An 18,269-nucleotide genomic window follows, 5' to 3' on the forward strand; every position below is an offset into this window, starting at 1 on the left:
CCTCAGTCCAATGGAGGAGGACTCCTCAGCCCAATTTTTGGTCTGAATCAGCATTATCGAGGGGTTTGAAACAGTATAAATACAGGCACAAAAAGGCTAGAATTTCAGACCTCATTCAGAGTGACTCAGAAGAAAGGTGTGTTGGTATGTATGGCTTTGAATTATTATTGTAGAATGTGAATTAGATACTTTATACTAAATCAGACATTTGACTGTTTTAATTTTAAGTTGGATTTTAAAACTGAATAGTATGTAAGACTTGCTTGCTTTATTGCATACATTGTAACATGCATTGTCACTGCATACATTGTAACTGAATGTAAAGACTTTGAAACTTGCATTTACACATATATACACATTTTTACTGTAAGTACATCAATAAAAAGACTTGCTTTTTAAAAGTAGGTAAAGTTGTTGAGTTCTGCTTAGTAGGTGACTGGCTGAATAAGATAACATATCACTTCTCAGGAAGTGGTCCATTCTAAGAGCCTATCACTTCAACATCACGACCCGCTTCAAACTGAATTATTCTCTTTGCTTCTGTCTGATCTGCATACACAGTTCTGCTTCCAGGCAGTTTCCTCCTTGGTGAATCAGCAAATAATTGAGAATGTGGTTCTTGTCCCCCTGGCTTTTTTTAATGTAATAATAGCTAGAGGCTCTTGGGCTGCATCTGACCCCCTGAAAGCTGTGACTGGACACTGGAATGATCATCCCAGAAACAAAAGAATGGTGTGCAGAAATACTATGTGTATTAATGGTATTTAGTAGCAGGGTGTTTGGGATAAGAGCAGGAAAGCAGAGATCTATCTGCCACCCCCACTCTTTTCTCAGAATAGTTGTCCGATAAAGCAAGTTGCTGACCAAGGTATGAAAGATGAACCGAAATACTGTAGTATTCTATAGAAGATTGGGGGGGGGGAGTGCTTTATTCTGGCAAACAAAAATTGCAGTCAAACTTCTTGCTTCATTAGAATAAATTCAAAACACCTTTTATTAGAACCAAAACAAAATGTTACAAAACAGTGAGCAAGTTTTCAGGTTCTCTAGATTGGTCCATCAGGCTGGATATCAAACAAAAGAGAAACAAAGAAGGGGGAAAGGGAAGGAAATGACGTTTGGTATGATGGAGAAAATGTCCATTCGGCCCCCAACTTCAGGAATGGGCTGTCAGTCGACTGGGTATACAACAAGCCCAGCACGCACTTCTGTAGTTGGTTCCCTCTATGTTTTTCTTCTTCTGCCTTTAACAACTCATTTATTTAAGTAGACTGAAAAATCCCATCAGTGCCTAGGCTAAATTGTTTAAATGAAAAGTGCTCATATGTGAATGTTGTTAATGTAGATAATACAATTACACACAGTGTTAACCTTGCACTTACAGTTGGCCAGTGTTTTAGAAGTCTGCTTCCTGTGTGTTGTTAAAAATAGCACACCATGCAGAAATTAGCGCATGAAGTTCAACTGTCCCTCTATACCTGGAAAACCCTCTCCTGCATTCTGGGCCAATGTCAAAGGTATAGGAAAACAGGAACAGTAAGTTGACAACCTTACTATAAATTACGGTAATAATTGCTAAGGTTTAGGGTTGTCAACCTCCAGGTGGTGGCTGGAGATCTCCCACTATTACAACTGATCTCCAGGTGATAGAAATCAGTTCCCCTGTTCAAACCCCACCCTCCTCAGGCTCCACCCCCAAAATCTCCAGGTATTTCCCAACCTGGAGCTGGCAACCCTACTAAGATTGCAGGACTGTAATGAAAGTGGAAGCAGGAGATTATTCTTCAGCACCAAACTGGGATTGGCTCATCATAGGGTTTTCAAGGTAAAGGTTGGTCAGAAGTGGTTTACCATTGCCTTCTCTGCAGTACTAACCAGGGTTAGCTGTAGTGGCACTGCTGTTGTCTAAACTAAACTAAACTAAACTAAACTCAGTTGACTAAACTGAGGCTGTCATACTTTGGACACATTATGAGAAGACACTGGAAAAGACAATCATGCTTGGAAAAGTTGAAGGCAGCAGAAAAAGAGGAAGACTCAACAAGAGTAAGGCTGTTAAGGATAGGACACTTTGGAGGACATTGATTCATAGGGTCGCCATGAGTCGGAAGCGACTTGATGGCACTTAACACACACAACCAAACTGGGATATGGAATTACCCCCTCTGCAAAATGTCACTGCCTACTCCCTAACTAACAGGCACAGCTTTTTGTGGGGGTGGGGGGGAAGCAATAGTTATGGAGTAGGCAGAGAGGAATTTTGGTGAGGAAACATGTAATTCCAGAAGGATAGCCATGTGAGTATGTTGCAGCAAAAATAAAGAAGTGTCTTGCTGCTTTATGTGGGCTTTTTGAAGTTTGAGCCCACTTCAATACATGCATGAAGTGAATTTTCAGTACAGACACACATATACATTTAGAAGGGGGAAATTGTGAACTCTGGTCAGACGGCCATGAAGCAGGTCTAATCTGTACAATTTCTATGCAAAATTCAAACATATGCAAGATAAGTATAATGACCATTCACAGTAGCTGAAATCACTAATAGCACAATCTACTTCATTATGTTAAGCAATTGATTTGATATCAGAAGTAACACACAGTGTTATATGTTAAGCTCTGATAACTCACCCTGAGCCTGGGATCAGACAGGATAAAATCAAAATGAATAGCTGCTCCATTTCTGTTCCCTGAACTACAGTCTTTTCAACCAGTAACGTTTTGCACAGAGTTATTTTCATACTGCAGCTCAAGCAGTTGAAAAACCATGCTGTATTTAGCTACTGTTTTACTGAATACTCAATTTGGATAGGTTTTTACAAGAAAACAATCAAGCCTTCCACCTTGAATACTTAATTTGGATAGGTTTTCACAAGAAACAATCAAGCCTTCCACCTTGTCTTGAAGTATTCATCATTGTATTACTTCATCCAGCAGGTGGCAGCAATAAATCAGCCTAACAAACATATGAAAAACATGGGTTTAGGATTAATACAGTTACCCTGGAAGGGTTGCTTGATTGGTGACATTTCCCCATATAATAGTAGAATCATAGAATCATAGAGTTGGAAGGGACCACCAGGGTCATCAAGTATAACCCCCTGCACAATGCAGGGAATTCACAACTACCCTCCCCACCCCCATACCCCAAGTGACTAGAAGATGGCCAAGATGCCCTCCCTCTCATCATCTGCCTAAGGTCACAGAATCAGCATTGCTGACAGATGGCCATCTAACCTCTTCTTAAAAACCTCCATGGAAGGAGAGATTACCACCTCCCAAGGAAGCCTGTTCCACTGAGGAACCGCTCTGTTAGAAAATTCTTCCTAATGTCTAGACGAAAACTCTTTTGATTTAATTTCAACCCGTTGGTTCTGGTCCGGCCTTCTTGGGCAACAGAAAACAACTCAGCACCATCCTCTATATGACAGCCCCTCAAATACTTGAACATGGTTATCATATCCCCTTTCAGTCTTCTCCTCTTCAGGCTCCTCTTCTTCCTACATGGAGATTAGTATATAATCTCCATATAGGAAGAAATACATAAACGTGACTTTGCCATGGAATCTTGCTTGGTGATCTTCAGCCAGTTACAGACACACAGCCTAACCTACTTCAGAGGGTTGTTACAAAGATACTATAGAAGAGAATGATGTAACCAGTGTTGGGTCCACATTGTGGAGAAAGGCAAGGTATAAATGTAATAAATGAACACAGCTGAAAATGAGGAGCAGATAAAAAGTAGGCTGGTTGGTGTCTGGGAAGGAGAGAAGGAAGCAGGGAAAGGTGAAAATATGGGAGATGCTAAGAGGAGGGAAAGGTGAAATATTGTGGTTTAAGGGTACAGGGGAAACTGAATTTCCCCTCACAAATCTTTGTGGGTTCCCCGGCGCACAACTGGACCTGGCCCAGCAGCTGACGCTACACAACTCAGCCAGACTTTTCCCAGGGAGAGGGAATGAGGGAAAATTGAAGGTGGAGGTAGAGGTCGAATAGAGGTAGGTTGGCTGGTGGGTGGGAAAGCAAACAGGAGGCAGGAAATGGCAAGAGGCTATAGGGGCTTTCAGGAAAGGGAAAGAGGAAATAGTGGTGGAGGGAAAAATGAAATGTCTCCTACATGTCCTTGCATACCCCCTGCTTGTATACCTTAGTCGGGATCCTGGAAAATGAAATGTTCTGGATCATGTGTACTGGATGCTACACAGACTCTATTCTCAATAAACACTTGAAAGTTCAGGGTGTGGCCTGCCTCTGCAATTCCACTTCCCCATCTATATGTTAATTTGTACCTACATTTAGAGTGTCTGTGGTGTGTAATGGAAGATTTCTAGTCCAGTACAATTACTGACTCCTCTCCATGACAAATTAGAGCGAGCAGCTGAAGTACGCAAGAGGAGGAGACTGCAAAAGAAGCCTTGGCCTCTGTATGCCTGGTCCCCTCACTTTCAGTATTCAGCAGGCAGCTGAAGAGATTTATTTAGGGATGCATTTGACTAATTTAGTTTTTGTTTATTGGCAGTCCTAATTGAGATTTTAAATTGTGGTCATTTAGATGTATATATAAATGGATTGACCTAATGGATGTATACTTCATGCATCTGATGAAGTGAGCTCTGACTCCTGAAAGCTTATGGCGGAATAAATTCTGTTAGCCTCTAAGGGGGGGGGGGAGGAGTCACTGGACTCGCGTTTTATTTTTCAGTTAAATATACATTGTTCAACCTATAAAACTATCTCCCAATAGGTTACTAAACCTTGCTAGCATATGATTCTTCATTTTTTTTACTTTAGGTTTTCATTTAATATTTTAAAAATATTATTTGGTTTAACATATTTTGAGAAATATTAAATTGTTTACATTTTCATTTAACCTAACAATTTTTAATGTTTGAAAAATGGGGGTGTGGGTGACCAGAATAAAGCAGTATGGCCGACATTTTTCATGTTCTCTCTCTGTTAGACCTATATCAATGGGAAAAGAAAAAATAAACATGTTGCCATGGTGACTGGAGCAGGCCTTGTTAAAATTAACAAATCAATTATGATGTAGAAAGGGTTCCCTAGTGGAGCTTATTACAAAGGAAGCAACTAATTGTTTTTCTTGCTTTCAGAAAAGCCTATTAAAAATATTTGCTGCATCAGCTAAACTACCTTTTAAAATGTAAGTCAAGATGCACCAAGCACATCACAGATGTAGAGTGAGGATATATTTTATCTCTAAGGCTCTGGGAACTGAAATAACCTCATCTGTACAGTTTGCCTTGAATTTCATATTTAAAATTCAATGCCTGACACAGAAGCTAACATTTAATTAAAAGGCAGTGAGGGTAATTTTACTAGTGTCCAAGGTTGGGAAAAGCCATATGATGAAAGATTATTCTTTTGTGGTTGCTAGCCCCCCCCCCCCCTACATAGCTGCCTGTAGTCAAGCTAAGCTTCATTCTCATCCCTCCCCCTTCTCAACTGCATACTGGGAGCAAGACACTGTCTATATCGGCTCCTGAGGCAGTTTTGCATGTGTGAACGCTCCATTGATTAGACAATGGGAAAGATAGAAGAGGTATTTGCCTACTAAGTGTATCAAGTTTTCTACCTTGTTTAGTCTATAGATTTCCAACCAGAGTTCTGTGAAATTTTTCTGCCTCCTTTCTCTGGACCTCCACCACGGGGTGGAGCTAGCAACCCTGTTTATACCGTACATCATACTGTATAAGTATGGACATTTTTCTAAGGGTGTTTGCCTATTCCCGTGTTGGCGAACCTATGGCATGCGTGCCACTTCCGGCACGCATTGCCCTCTCTGCCGGCACGCATGGTTCCTCCCAGCTGCTGGCCTTTCCGGCTCTGCCCCGCCCCGGATGGGGGAGGCTGTAGGCAGGCGGCCGCCCAGCTGGGCCGCGAGGGCTTTGAACTGCTCGGTTCAAAGCCAGCCCCTTTCCTGGACTCCCCGCCGAATTTTTCTGCCCTGGCCTCGGTCCCAATCCCCCCCTGCCCGGAGCCGAGGGGGGGCGGAGAACCCCCCCCACCCCGCGGCCTCCCGCACCACTCCCGAGCCTGGCCGTGGGGGGAGAAATCCCTGTGGTGGGGTGCGCGCATCGGGGCCTCCCGCTGCTCCTTCCCCGGCTGTTGAGCCAGGCCTTCTCGCCTCTTGCCGCCTGGAAGAGGGGAGCCCATCGCCGCTTCCGCTCGCTGACTCTGTCCCGCCTCCTTTGGCATCTGGCGCCCCCCCGGAGGGTGTTTCGCCCCACCACCGTTCTCACTCCCGCCGGCCAGCGGGGGCCAGCTGGCCCCCGCGGCCCTCTGGAGGGGCCCACACGGAGGAGTGGGGCGCGTACGCACACACGTGTGTCTGGGGGGGCTGGACTCCCGGCCCGCCAGAAGCCCCCCCCTCTTCGGTTGGGCCAGTTCAGGGGCGTCTGCCCTTCTTGCCTTTGGGGAACCTGCGGGGGAAAGGTAGGTTGTGGGGGTCGGCTCCTGCCTGGGGGTGGTGTCGTCGGCGCTTGACCCCCCTCCCCCTCCCGGCCAGGTGCCCGACCGCGGAGGTTTGTCATCGGGCGGAGGGAAGGATGGGTGGGAGGGGCTTTTATCCTGACGTCCAGACCCCTTTTCTCCCCCTGCGTGTGGTGGCTAGCCCCCGCCGGTGACTGGGAAGTCCCAAGGTGGCCCGGGGAGGCCTGGGCTCGGGACAGGGGTTATTGGCCATTTGTGAATGGGAGGTTTTTGCCTTGGATTTGCCACTCAGATGCACATTTTCCCCATCCAGATTCTCAAAACTCTGCATGGGGAGTTATTGGCCATTTATGAATGGGAGATTTTGCCTTGGATTTGCCACTCAGATGCACAACTCAACAATAAGCCCCCCTGCAGTTTTGAGAATGCATATGGGGAAAATGTACAGTGTTTGTCAGTCATTGTCATGATTTAATTTTATGGATGCCTTACTTACTTTTTTCCCTCCTCAGAGGCCATGTCTACCCACTGGCTTTCTTGGCAGTAGACCTGGACTCTGAGGAGGGGAAAAAAGTCCCCCTTCAGAGGCCAGGTCTACCAATTGGCTTCTATGGGCCTCCGGAGGTCAGGTCTACTGCCAAGAAAGCCAATGGGTAGACCTGGCCTCCCAATGGGACTCTAGGCGGGGAAGGGGAAATGGCAGGGACTTACAATTTAATTTTTATCAATAAATAAGATCATTATTAAGTATGATATCAAGTTTTATTTAGTGTGCCTACCTATATAGTTTAAGTTTAAGAAATTTGGCTCTCAAAAGAAATCTCAATCATTGTACTGTTGATATTTGGCTCTGTTGACTAATGAGTTTGCCGACCACTGGCCTAGGGCTGTGCCGTGTTGCCGTGGTGCGCATTGGCACTCAGAGATAAATAAGTGGGTTTTGGGTTGCAGTTTGGGCACTCGGTCTCTAAAAGGTTCGCCATCACTGGCCTATTCCATTCATCCTGTTCTTTAGTGCGACTTATTTCCCAGTAATACATTTATGGTTGGAGTTCGGGTCGCCAATCTCTAGGTACTAGCTGGAGATCTCCTGCTAGTACAACTGATCTCCAGTCGATAGAGATCGGTTCATAGGCTTACCAGGTCCTGTTGGTCCATGGGTGGAAGGTTTTTTGGAGTGTGTGGTGCGCCCTCGCGCCTGGCACGATGCCCCCGTGCGTCTATATCACTTCCAGTTTACTCGGAAGTGATGCAGACACTCTATCAATCTCGGACGAAACTCTATGGAAACCATAGAGTTTCAGCCAAAATTGCTAGAGCGTCCACGCCGGCCCTCAGCTGGTCGTCAGGCAGCCCGGTGGATTGGCGGTATTTTACCCGCCGCCACCAGGCACTTGGCAACCCTATCTGTTCACCTGGAAAATGGCCGTTTTGGCAATTGGACTTTATGGCACTGAAGTTCCTCCCCTCCCCAAACCATGTCCTCCTCGGGCTCCGCTCCAAAAACCTCCTACCGGTGGTGAAGAGGGACCTGGCAACACTAGTCTGAGTGCAAGTCTAGTGTTATGTCCCCTGAATTATAGTGTCTCTCGCTGGTTAGTAAGAAGTTATACCATACACTGTAACACACTTTTCCTATCATCAGTTCCAAGGCCTTGTATTGTATGGTACATTCAAAATATGCCAACTTAATATTTGGGCATATTTGGATACATTTGCCTTCTTGGTTGCCTGTAAGAACAAACAGGGGTCTTCTGGCACTTTAAAGATCCACGTTTTATTCCAGCATTAGCTGGAAATATTCAGATACAATGAATGGATTCTCACTATGTAGGCATTTAATATAAGGTATGAATAAAGTAAAGCTGCCAAGGGGCATTGAAATGCACAAAGTATGGGTTGAAATGTAATTATGAAAATTCATATCTTTTCAAGAAAAAGAGACCATTTATGAATTATTCTAAGTTGATTATCACCTGTAAGAGGTAGGGCATCCCAAGTTTTGCTAAGATAATAAACAGTTGTAGTGAGTAAGAAATTTGCTTATGGGGGAAAGAGGTATTGCAAAATCACTTAACAAATCCCAAATCTTTGTTGAGGGAAGGGAGGGTGTGAAACCTCTTAATGAATTTCAGTTCAGTAGTTGCAGGTTTAGCTTGTCATAAGACACTAATATTAACTAGTTAAGTAGTGGGGAATGAGGCTGAGGAAGTAAGATTCTGCCCAAATCATACCATGGCGCTGGTGGGACGTGACCCCAAGTCTGCAAAGGCAAGAATCACAAATCAAAATCCTCTTTATTAAATTAATATCAAAAGCATAAAAACATGAATGAGGAGAAAAAGACTTAGGTAACACAGTAACACTGTTGGGCACATAGCATGAGGCAAATTAAAGGTGGTTGTCCAAAAGGGAAAATCACATTAATCCTTTTGCCCTTATTTAGAGGACATAAGGAAATGTTTAACATAAGACAGTAACATAGAAAACACAATTAATTAATGCATGCAGAACTGTAATAACAGCATGCAGTGACCAACCTGGGGTAAAAGCCATTATTAAAGGCATGTCCAGGTGGATACCTACCTGCACTATTGGGTTTATGTTTTATAATGCTAAACTGTAAGACTCAGTACTTGTAAAAAATATGTGGAAGTCGAAGTAACAATTTGCCAATTGTACTTGCTACACACACAGACTCTACTAATCTTCTAGTATGTCATTCTGACCCATGGGTTAAGAGCAACACAATTTTTAGTGTGGCTTGTAGGATTTTTGTTGTGCTCATCATCTAGAATTGCTTTTGATGCAATCAAAAACAAAGGTTGAGCAATCTAGCAGATTAATCCCTAAAATGGAGAGGTAAAACTAGATTCTGAAAAGCTCCAGCATTTTCATTGGTATCACCAAGCACAATGTTACTTGCTGAACTCGCCTTTCTTAAACTAAAAGTAACACTTAAAAAAAAAAACTGAGAGTTGGTATTGCTCATCTCGATAACTGTTGCTCTCACAAACACACACACAAAACTGGCTAACTGTCATACATCGGAGATGAAACAGAGGTCCTTCATTACAAAAAAAACTGTCATCAACAGAAATACTTAGTATAGATAATTGATAGAAAAATTTACATTATCTTAGACAGTCATGTAAAATACTTACAGTAACTTCAAATGGTACTGTTTTCTTAAAAAGTCACTACTGAACTAAATTATTGTGTAACTCAGATGAGGTCTTCAGGAAAAGCATGCACCATCAGTCACATTTTCACAAAGGACATTTTTTTTTTCATTTTAAGGGAATTCAAAGAATAGTACACAACAGCTTCTTCTCCCTGAAGGGATTTTCAGACGCAGGCACTGGTATAATAAGTGGATCTTCTCCCATATGGGCATCACAGTATTCCAGCAAATCAGCAGCAGCCTTGGATACCTACAAGAGTTTCAAAAACCAAAAATATAAACAGAACTACAAACCTGAACATCAGCACTAAAGTCACAGTGGCTGTAGAAATATTCAAGCACTCTGAACGTTTCCATAAAGTGAAAACGCACGTCAAGCACATTTGACTTAAACCTGAAGAAGCTGTAGGGGATGAATGAGAGAGCACAACTTGATTCGCATATTTATATTGATTATCATGTATATTATTTTGTTGTGAGCTGCCCTAAGCTTGGCTATAGCCAGGAAAGGGCAGGGTATAAATCAAATAAAAATAAATAAAATAAACACATACTTTTGGTAACTAAGCAAAATTATCTGTTAGCCAGTGGCATTCTAATCTTACATCTAGGGCTTATGAAAGGTGTCCCCAAAACAGCACTTGGTGGGAGGGGAGGGGGTTCAAAACACAGTATAGGTTACTTAGTGATATGAAAAAAACAACGGTGTAAATCTGCTTTCTTGCTAATGCTTCCATCACCTGCTTTTCTTCAAGAAATCTCCATTAAAATCTCAAGTAGTGAAAAGAAAATGAAGGTAAAAGGATGACCGTTACTTAAAAGACATACAAAATTTATCTTGTTCTCTTTGTCTTGTAAGATGGGCAAGATGGGCATTGGTATCTAGCAGCTCCATAATTCTCCATTAACTGGAAGCTGATACTCATTTCCTCTTCCCCACTCATTTTTTATATACCGTATATATTTATTAGCACAGTCCCCACCTCCTGCTCAGGATGAAAGGAGTATCCAGAGGCCTAAGTTATCAAACAATTGTGATTTAAGAGAGAATTAGCAGCCTGTAGAACAATTGTGGAATTTTACCCTTACATTTCAAAGTAAAGGAGATGATTAAAAACAGCCCAAGTTAGAACATAATCCTGTTAGATACACTATAATTATAACATTCACTGACAAGAGAAAACGCTGCAATTACTACAGTCACCTTCCAAGACAAGACAAGCATAATTACTATTCTTGCAATGACATCCACTCTGCTTTTGCTTTGTGTCTAAAATGAGCACAGCCACAAACATCTTACTAACGCCACTGTTGATCTCACAACACTATTTTAGAAATAGTTAACAATACTCTCTGTCTCTTCTCTTTAAAAGATTGAGAGAGAACAATAGCTAAGGCACATAATTGTTCATGATCTGACACTTGTAGAAAAATCAGGGTTTCTCCATTGGAAGGCAGCAACACAGTTTTGATATCCCATGGGCTATCACTTATAATGCAAATTATTTATACCGCTCACATGTCAGGCCTGGTTATAGGACTGAAACAGACTTGGTTGCCCTAGTGGGTGACCTGCACTGGGAGATGGACAGAGGGCATGTAACCCTGCTGATGTTCCTGGACCTCACAGTGACTTTCATCGTGGTATCCTTCTGGACTGCCTTTCAGGGCTGAGACTGGGGAGGGGGCACCATTTTGTGGTGGCTTTAATTCTACCTGGAAGGTAGGTTTCAGAAAGTTGTGCTGAGGGATTGCTGCTCCACTCCTTGGCCTATGGGATCCTGAAAGGTTCCATCTTGTCCCCCACGGAACTGCTGGGTGAAGTCTATATGGAGCTGCTGGGTGAAGTCATCCAGAACTTGGGCCGGTTGTCACCAATATGGGGATGATATTCAGTTCTGTCTTGCACTAACACCTGAGCCAAAGTAGGCTGTGGGATTCTTCAACTAGTGCCTGGAGGCAGTTTTGGGATGGATGAGAACTAGTAAACTGAAGCTTAACCTTGACAGGATAGAAGTGCTTCTAGTAAGTGGAAGGACTGACCCAGGAACTGAGGTGTCTCCTATTTTGGATGGGGTTACACTCCCCCTAAAGGAACAGGTTCACGACTTGTGGTGCTGTGGGTCTCCTGTTGGATAAGCAGACAGCAGTGATAGCCAGGAATGCCTTTCACCAGTTTCAGCTGACGAGCCAGCCACAGTCTTTCCTGAATAAAGATCTTGCAACTATGGTTCATGCCCTAGATTAGATTACTGTAAGGTGCTCTACATGGGACTGCCCTTGAAGAGTGTTTGGAAGCTACAATTGGTACAGAATGCTATGGCAAGAAAGTTGATTCGAGAAGGTTGTGGAGGGCATATCACTCCAGTATTGTTTCATCTACACTGGTCCCCAAAGATGCTGGTATTGACCTTTAAAGTTCTATCTGGTTTGGGACTAGCATAGCTAAAGGGCCTATCCAACCATTATCTTTGGGGGCCCTGCTTCATGTACCTGTCATTTAAGGCGAGATGGGTGGACAACCTGAAAGATAGCCCTTTTGGCTGTGGTATTTTAACAGTTCAGTTCCTCAAGGGCCCTAATTGGGTGGAAAGGGGGAGGAAATGTTTTAAATAAATACATACATAAACAGATTCACTATTTCACACTAACGTCTTTCCTACAAGAAAACTTTTGCACCGGTATTTAGCACTATTTTTTGGGATTACAGTTATTACTCTTCTTTTTAAAACTCTGCTATTTTTAACAGAGTATACAGTATTGTGAATTACAGTATGAATTCATTTTGCATATATTTCAATTTTTCCTCCAAGAATCTCCGAGTGGCCAGGAGAGTTTCCTTCCATTCTGTAGGGTTGCCAGGTGCCCGGTGGTGACAGGTAAAATCCCGCCAATCCACCAGGTTGCCCGCTGGCCAGCTCCACGCACATCGCTTCCGGGCAGACGCTCTGGCAACCTCGGCTGAAACTCTATGGAAACCATAGAGTTTTGGCCGGGATCGCTAGAGCGTCCGTGTCGCTTCCGGGTAGACCCGGAAGTGACATAGGTGCGTCGCGTGGTGTGCGCACGCATGCTGCACCAGGCGCGTGCGCACACTGTGCACGTCCGCCACAGCCCCGCAAAGCTCCTGCCGGTGGAGCTGCAGGGCCTGGCAAGCCTAAGGTTAGGCAAGGTATCAAGTTACGAAACTGAATATGTCTCCACCCTTTCCTTGCGTCTTCACCATGGTCCCTTGTGATCAGCTTAAACCTCCTTGCTATTTGGTCCGCTCCGTCTCTGTGGATCTTTAGCAAAGGTATCATTTCCAAGGGACATGGGCAGGCTGTTTCTCAAAAGAGATGTATTTCTGACAGAGGACCTTCTGAAGCTACATCATTTCTCCTTATGTTTTATACAGCAGGTTTTCCCCCCAGAGCTTGTTGTAAACATCTCTTTGTCCCGATGCAACTCAGTAGAAGGACTTACTCCTATGTTTGTGTACTTATGTATGAGGACCTGTATTTTTGTGTGTGAGAGACATAAAGCATGAAGTGTGTGTGTTCTGGCATGCCATTCTGTATATTTAAAATTGTCCATATGGTCCCAGCTATTTCACTTGTTTGTTAATCTGAATTTCTAAGCATTCAAAAACACAACTGGGGTAACAATACGGCTCAAAGCAAAAGTACAGATCTCTCAAGTAATATCTGCTTAGATCTGGCCTTAAGATTTTCATCGAATATATGTTTGTAGGGGTGCTTTTTGAGATATTTCAGCACTGTAATAGTTTCTGTTTCTGAAATAAGCTGCCAGAGAAAAAATTACAGTGCCACCTTAAGCAAGACTTCTTAAAATCCTACTCAGCTCTATTCAGTGTGGCTTTTACCCAGCAAAGTGTTCTTAGAATTGTACTTGAAGTGTGAACTTGTGTGTGTGCACGTATGCACACATGGACATCTATTAACCTTGCTGCTGGACAATCATGAACTTGATTTAATTTCCAGTTATAAACAAAGAGCTCTTTGTGTGGCAAGCTGAAAATCTAAAAAGATGTGCATCAAGGCTTTGAAAGAACTTCAGACACCATATTCAATGCAGCAAAAATAAACTGTACTTTAAAAAGAAGGCATCACAATCTGACACTTAATAAGTCTGCTGACTCCTCTGGGAATGGAAGTAGTCTACCCCATTCCTGAGGAAAGAGAGGAGATGGTCTTTATCAACAGACAGATGCGACCCCAATGCTTGTCAAGAAATATAGGCATAATCTTAATCCTCCTCAAGTCAATGCCCAAACCACCACTGACTTAAAACATAAGTGCTATAAAATATGAGCAACATATCCGGAAAGAAAAGGAAAGAAAATACCAGGAAAGAAAATACCAAGACCACGGTTACACAGCCCGGATAAACTACAAGAACCAACATATCCTTTGTTTTTAGTTAAACATTTCTGCAGTAAATAATAAATACCACCATGAAATAATATAGGTAGGTAAAATTTATTCTGTATGTATTGTATGTAAAACTTTATCACGATTTTCAGTTTACCTTTATCCTGTCCAAGTATGCCTCCATTTTTAGTTGTTCCACTGCTTTTCTTGCTTGAGATATACTTGTCGTACTGTTATTTGACATTGCCTCCTTCATTCTGTTTTTCCTGTAACAGTCAAAACTGAAGCATTAGAAAAAATTGTTTTTCCTAATGAAAATACCTGAAAGCATATATGTCATTCCTTTCTGGCCACAATGCCTTCCCTTTTCTAGCATTTTGTTTCAAGAGGGGAGCCATGTTGGGTCTGCTGTAGAAGAGCTAAATTTAAAACCAGAGGCACCTTAGAGACCAAAAAGATTCTTGAGGTATACATTTTTGCGAGTCAAAGCTCCCGTAGTCAAATTTTGCTGAGATTTCAAAGTATGACGGATTACGTCCAAATTCTTTCTTCTTCGAAGTTTTTCTCAGTACATCCAATATCCAGTGTTAGTTTAAAAGCAACACACCATTTTCATCTTCTAATTCAGGGGTGGGGAACCTCCGGCCCGCAGGCCAGATACGGCCCGCGAGATCATTTTGTCTGGCCCCCGGCCCACCTGCCAAGGCTGGGAGCTCCACGGAGCTAGCTGTCGCTAGCCAGGCCCTCATCTCAGCACTTCGGGCTTCACTGGGAAGCCAAAGTGCCTGCGCACAAAGCTGAAGGTCCCCTGCCAGCCCTCCCCGTGCTCCATGCCCCCGGCCTGCGCGCTGCCGCGCTGCCACCGGAGGGTCCCCCCCAGCCCTCCCCGTGTATGTGTGTGTGTGCGAGATCCCCGCGCTGCTGGTGAGTGCGTGTGTGTGTGTGTGTGTGTGTGTGGGAGAAGCCTCCCATCCTCTCTTTCCTTCCTTCCTTCCTTCCTTCCTTCCTTCCTTTCTTTCTTTCCTTACTTTCTTCCTCCCTTCCTTCCCTTCCCTCTTTCTTTCTTTCTTTCTTTCTTTCTTTCTTTCTTTCTTTCTTTCTTTCTTTCTTTCTTTCTTTCTTTCTTTCTTTCTTTCTCTCTCTCTCTCTCTCTCTCTCTCTCTCTCTCTCTCTCTCTCTTTCTTTCTTTCTTTCTTTCTCTCCAGGTGGTGGCTGGAGATCTTGCAACCCTAGCCTCTTTCTCCCCCTCCCCCTCCATGCCTGGTATGGCCCCCGAACACTGTTATAAATGTGAAAATGGCCCTTGGCAGGAAAAAGGTTCCCCACCCCTGTTCTAAATGTTCATTAATAGCTGCATTACATTGTCACCTATAAGCGGCTGCCACTTCTATGTGCCAGAATGGGCCATATGATTGGTTTTATCTCAGAGCAGGTATTACGTAGTATTGGAGGCGCCTGCTAAGGCAAATTTGTACTGATGGGCTACGCATACATTTCCCCAATAAAGCAAACAGTGTCTCTCGGGGGATGTTTCAGGTCAGAAAAACAGCATGGGTTAGACGGAAGGTCTAAGCCCCCTCTATCCATAGCCCCAATCCAAATCAGGCCCCTGTGTGCTCCCAGCAAATGACTGGTTTAACAGGTTCCAGGGTGGGCCTGGAAACAGGGTGGGCTCTTTAAGTTTGTTAAAAGGAGAATCACCTCATCCAGAAAGGGCAGCACAATTCCTCCCAGAACACCAGCCTTAACAACAATCATCACCTTAGTCCCATCTGCATCCAGCCTCAACATATTCTCCCTCAGCCACTCAACCATGACATCCATGAACAGGCCTAGCACAGAGGCGGAAGCTACCGTAGGCTTATTTAAAGAGATATAAACCTGAATATCATCAGCATCTCATTCATTCGTCTTACATAAACATTGAACGAGACGGTAGACCCCCACAGAATACATCCAGCAGTGACTGTCTGAACCCCTGTGAAAGTGGCGTTCCCTTAATGCTCAAAGTACACTCCAAATGCGTCTGCAAAATTGCATGTCCACCATACTGAAAGCTGCTGATATCTATCAGAATTAAAAAGGAAATATTCCCTTTATCCATCTGCAGATGGATATTGTCCATAAGGGCAATCCGTCTCTATACCAGAGAAAGGCGAAAAACAAGACATGAAAGGATCTATCCTACCTTATCTCCTTGGAATCAAGGTGGTGAACAATGCCAGCAACCATTTTGCAAGGTCACAAAACTATAATAGTTTATTTAACAAAAACAATACATAAATCGAAACCAACAAATTAAAATGTAAAGGCCCTCCACATGGAACACAGAAGAATTAAAAAGACATATGAATCATCCAGGAAACTCGGGAGTTGCTTTGCCACCACATAATAATTTCCTCTAGAAAAGGTCACTTAAAATGGCCTATAATTGACCAGATCCAGTGAAGGCTTCTTTAGCAGTGGACAAACAACCACTTTCTACAAAGAATTGGAAAAGTGTTGGTTAGGGAAGTTGTTTTGTCTGTGATCTTTCCAAAAAGGTCATTCATACCAAGTCTGGGAAAGATTTCAGCAAAGCAGGGAAAAACCTGGAAAGAGGAAGATTATGGGATGATCCCATGTGCATGCTCCCCCTCTCAGAAAACCCCACACCCCAATTTGGATGATAAACAAAACCTTTATTTGGAACCAACCCTGGACATAGGGTTGCCGAGCTCCAGGTACTAGCTGGAGATCTCCTGCTATTACAATGGATCCCCAGCCGATAGAGAGCAGTTCACCTGGAGAAAATGGCCGCTTTCCCAAACCTCGTCCTCCTCAGGCTCCGCCCCCAAAACCTCCCACAAGTGGTGAAGAAGTATCTGGCAACCCTACCTGGACACCTCTATTACTGGATCAATTACTAAACAGGACACACAGTGGATCTGACAGATTTTATCAGCAAAGAATTGTGCAAAAAATGAGAAATTTCTGCTATATAAATATGTCTCTGATATAATGTGTCTGAATTTAAGGGTTTTGGGGTTATAATTTATTACTTATCTACAACTGCTTATAATGGGCTTCCAAATTAACCAGTGCAAGGTTGTTCATGACTGATGAAGATTCATGCACCAAAACAGGAACTGAACTGCCACCCTTTCCTTTGTTGTGTGCTACTGTCTAGCTTGTAAACCATTTTACAGAATTGCCACATTGAAATTGTATGTAACATCTGCATTGAAACTGTTATATTTGGCTTGTAAAACTTTTGGTAATTTCTATTTGTTGCCATTTCGACTTGTGGATATATTATGATATAACCTTGTATTAATGTAATCATTGTATTTAAAAAAAAAATTCTATTACATTTTGCAATTTTTGAATTATATAGGTACCTTTTGGTATTTGGATGTTTCTATAATCATTTTCAGGCCTCTGGTACTTTGTACCCCTTGTTCTTTTCGTTCAGAGGTTTCCTACCCTATTTTCTGTTTTCTTACAGTGGATCTGACAGATTTTATCAGCAAAGAATTGTGGGTGGGGGGGGGAAATGAGAAATCCAGTTCAGAAAAAAATTCCACACTATGTTCAGTACATTTTAAAAGGATGTGTTTCCTCTTCCAAATGCAGCCACTGTGTATGTGTGTTTGTGTGAGGAATGGATTCGTTAACGCTTTCTTTTCCCTTCTCTTATCCAGTTGAAATAACCAGCCCTGATTCCCTATTACTACTTATGGGTCCTCATATATTTTGCCCAGCAGGCATAGAAGTCACTTGCAGGGTTGTATCTTTTTTTTAAAGCAGGAAACAGCATGGGAGTAAAGTAGGAAAAAGCTCTTCTCTCCCCTCGCTACTTTCCTCTCCAAAGGAATCCCCTGCATTTGGGGGGGGGCGGAGAGAGATGTCTTTGCAAATGTAGAGGAACTGGCAGTATGACAGTTCAGTGTTATCTGTTGCCAAACGTATTTCAGCTATGGGCTCTGACTTCTCAAACAGATGGTTCATGCACCTGATCAAGCTGCATATACATTTTATTCCTTGTGCATTCATGTTCCAAGTCAATATTAACAGAACAGAGCACAAAACGAGCAACACATGGGAGTGGATCCTACCATGCAATAGCGGAACAGAAATTTTACTTAACAATGTTCCGTTTGGACAACACATTCTATAAGAGATCAAGTACTGGTTTTTTTATTTCCGATCAGTGTATAAAAATCAAGAAGAAGAAGAGTTGGATTTTATATGCCGGGAGAATCAAACCGGCTTACAATCAT

General features: G+C 43.0%; 1 protein-coding gene across 1 annotated transcript; it reads right to left on the minus strand.

Moving 5' to 3' along the window:
* Positions 1-9,635: 9,635 nt before the first annotated feature.
* On the minus strand, positions 9,636-14,272 carry GNG4 (G protein subunit gamma 4). Its single transcript, XM_056853057.1, has 2 exons — positions 14,165-14,272; positions 9,636-9,884 (listed from the first exon to the last, which is right to left on the minus strand). Exons 1-2 carry the CDS (start codon positions 14,261-14,263, stop codon positions 9,756-9,758), a joined length of 228 nt encoding a protein of 75 aa, XP_056709035.1. The 5' UTR covers positions 14,264-14,272; the 3' UTR covers positions 9,636-9,755.
* Between the last annotated feature and the right edge of the window lie 3,997 nt (positions 14,273-18,269).

The sequence above is a fragment of the Euleptes europaea genome, chromosome 7 (genome assembly GCF_029931775.1).
Source record: "Euleptes europaea isolate rEulEur1 chromosome 7, rEulEur1.hap1, whole genome shotgun sequence".
Lineage (NCBI taxonomy): Eukaryota > Metazoa > Chordata > Lepidosauria > Squamata > Sphaerodactylidae > Euleptes > Euleptes europaea.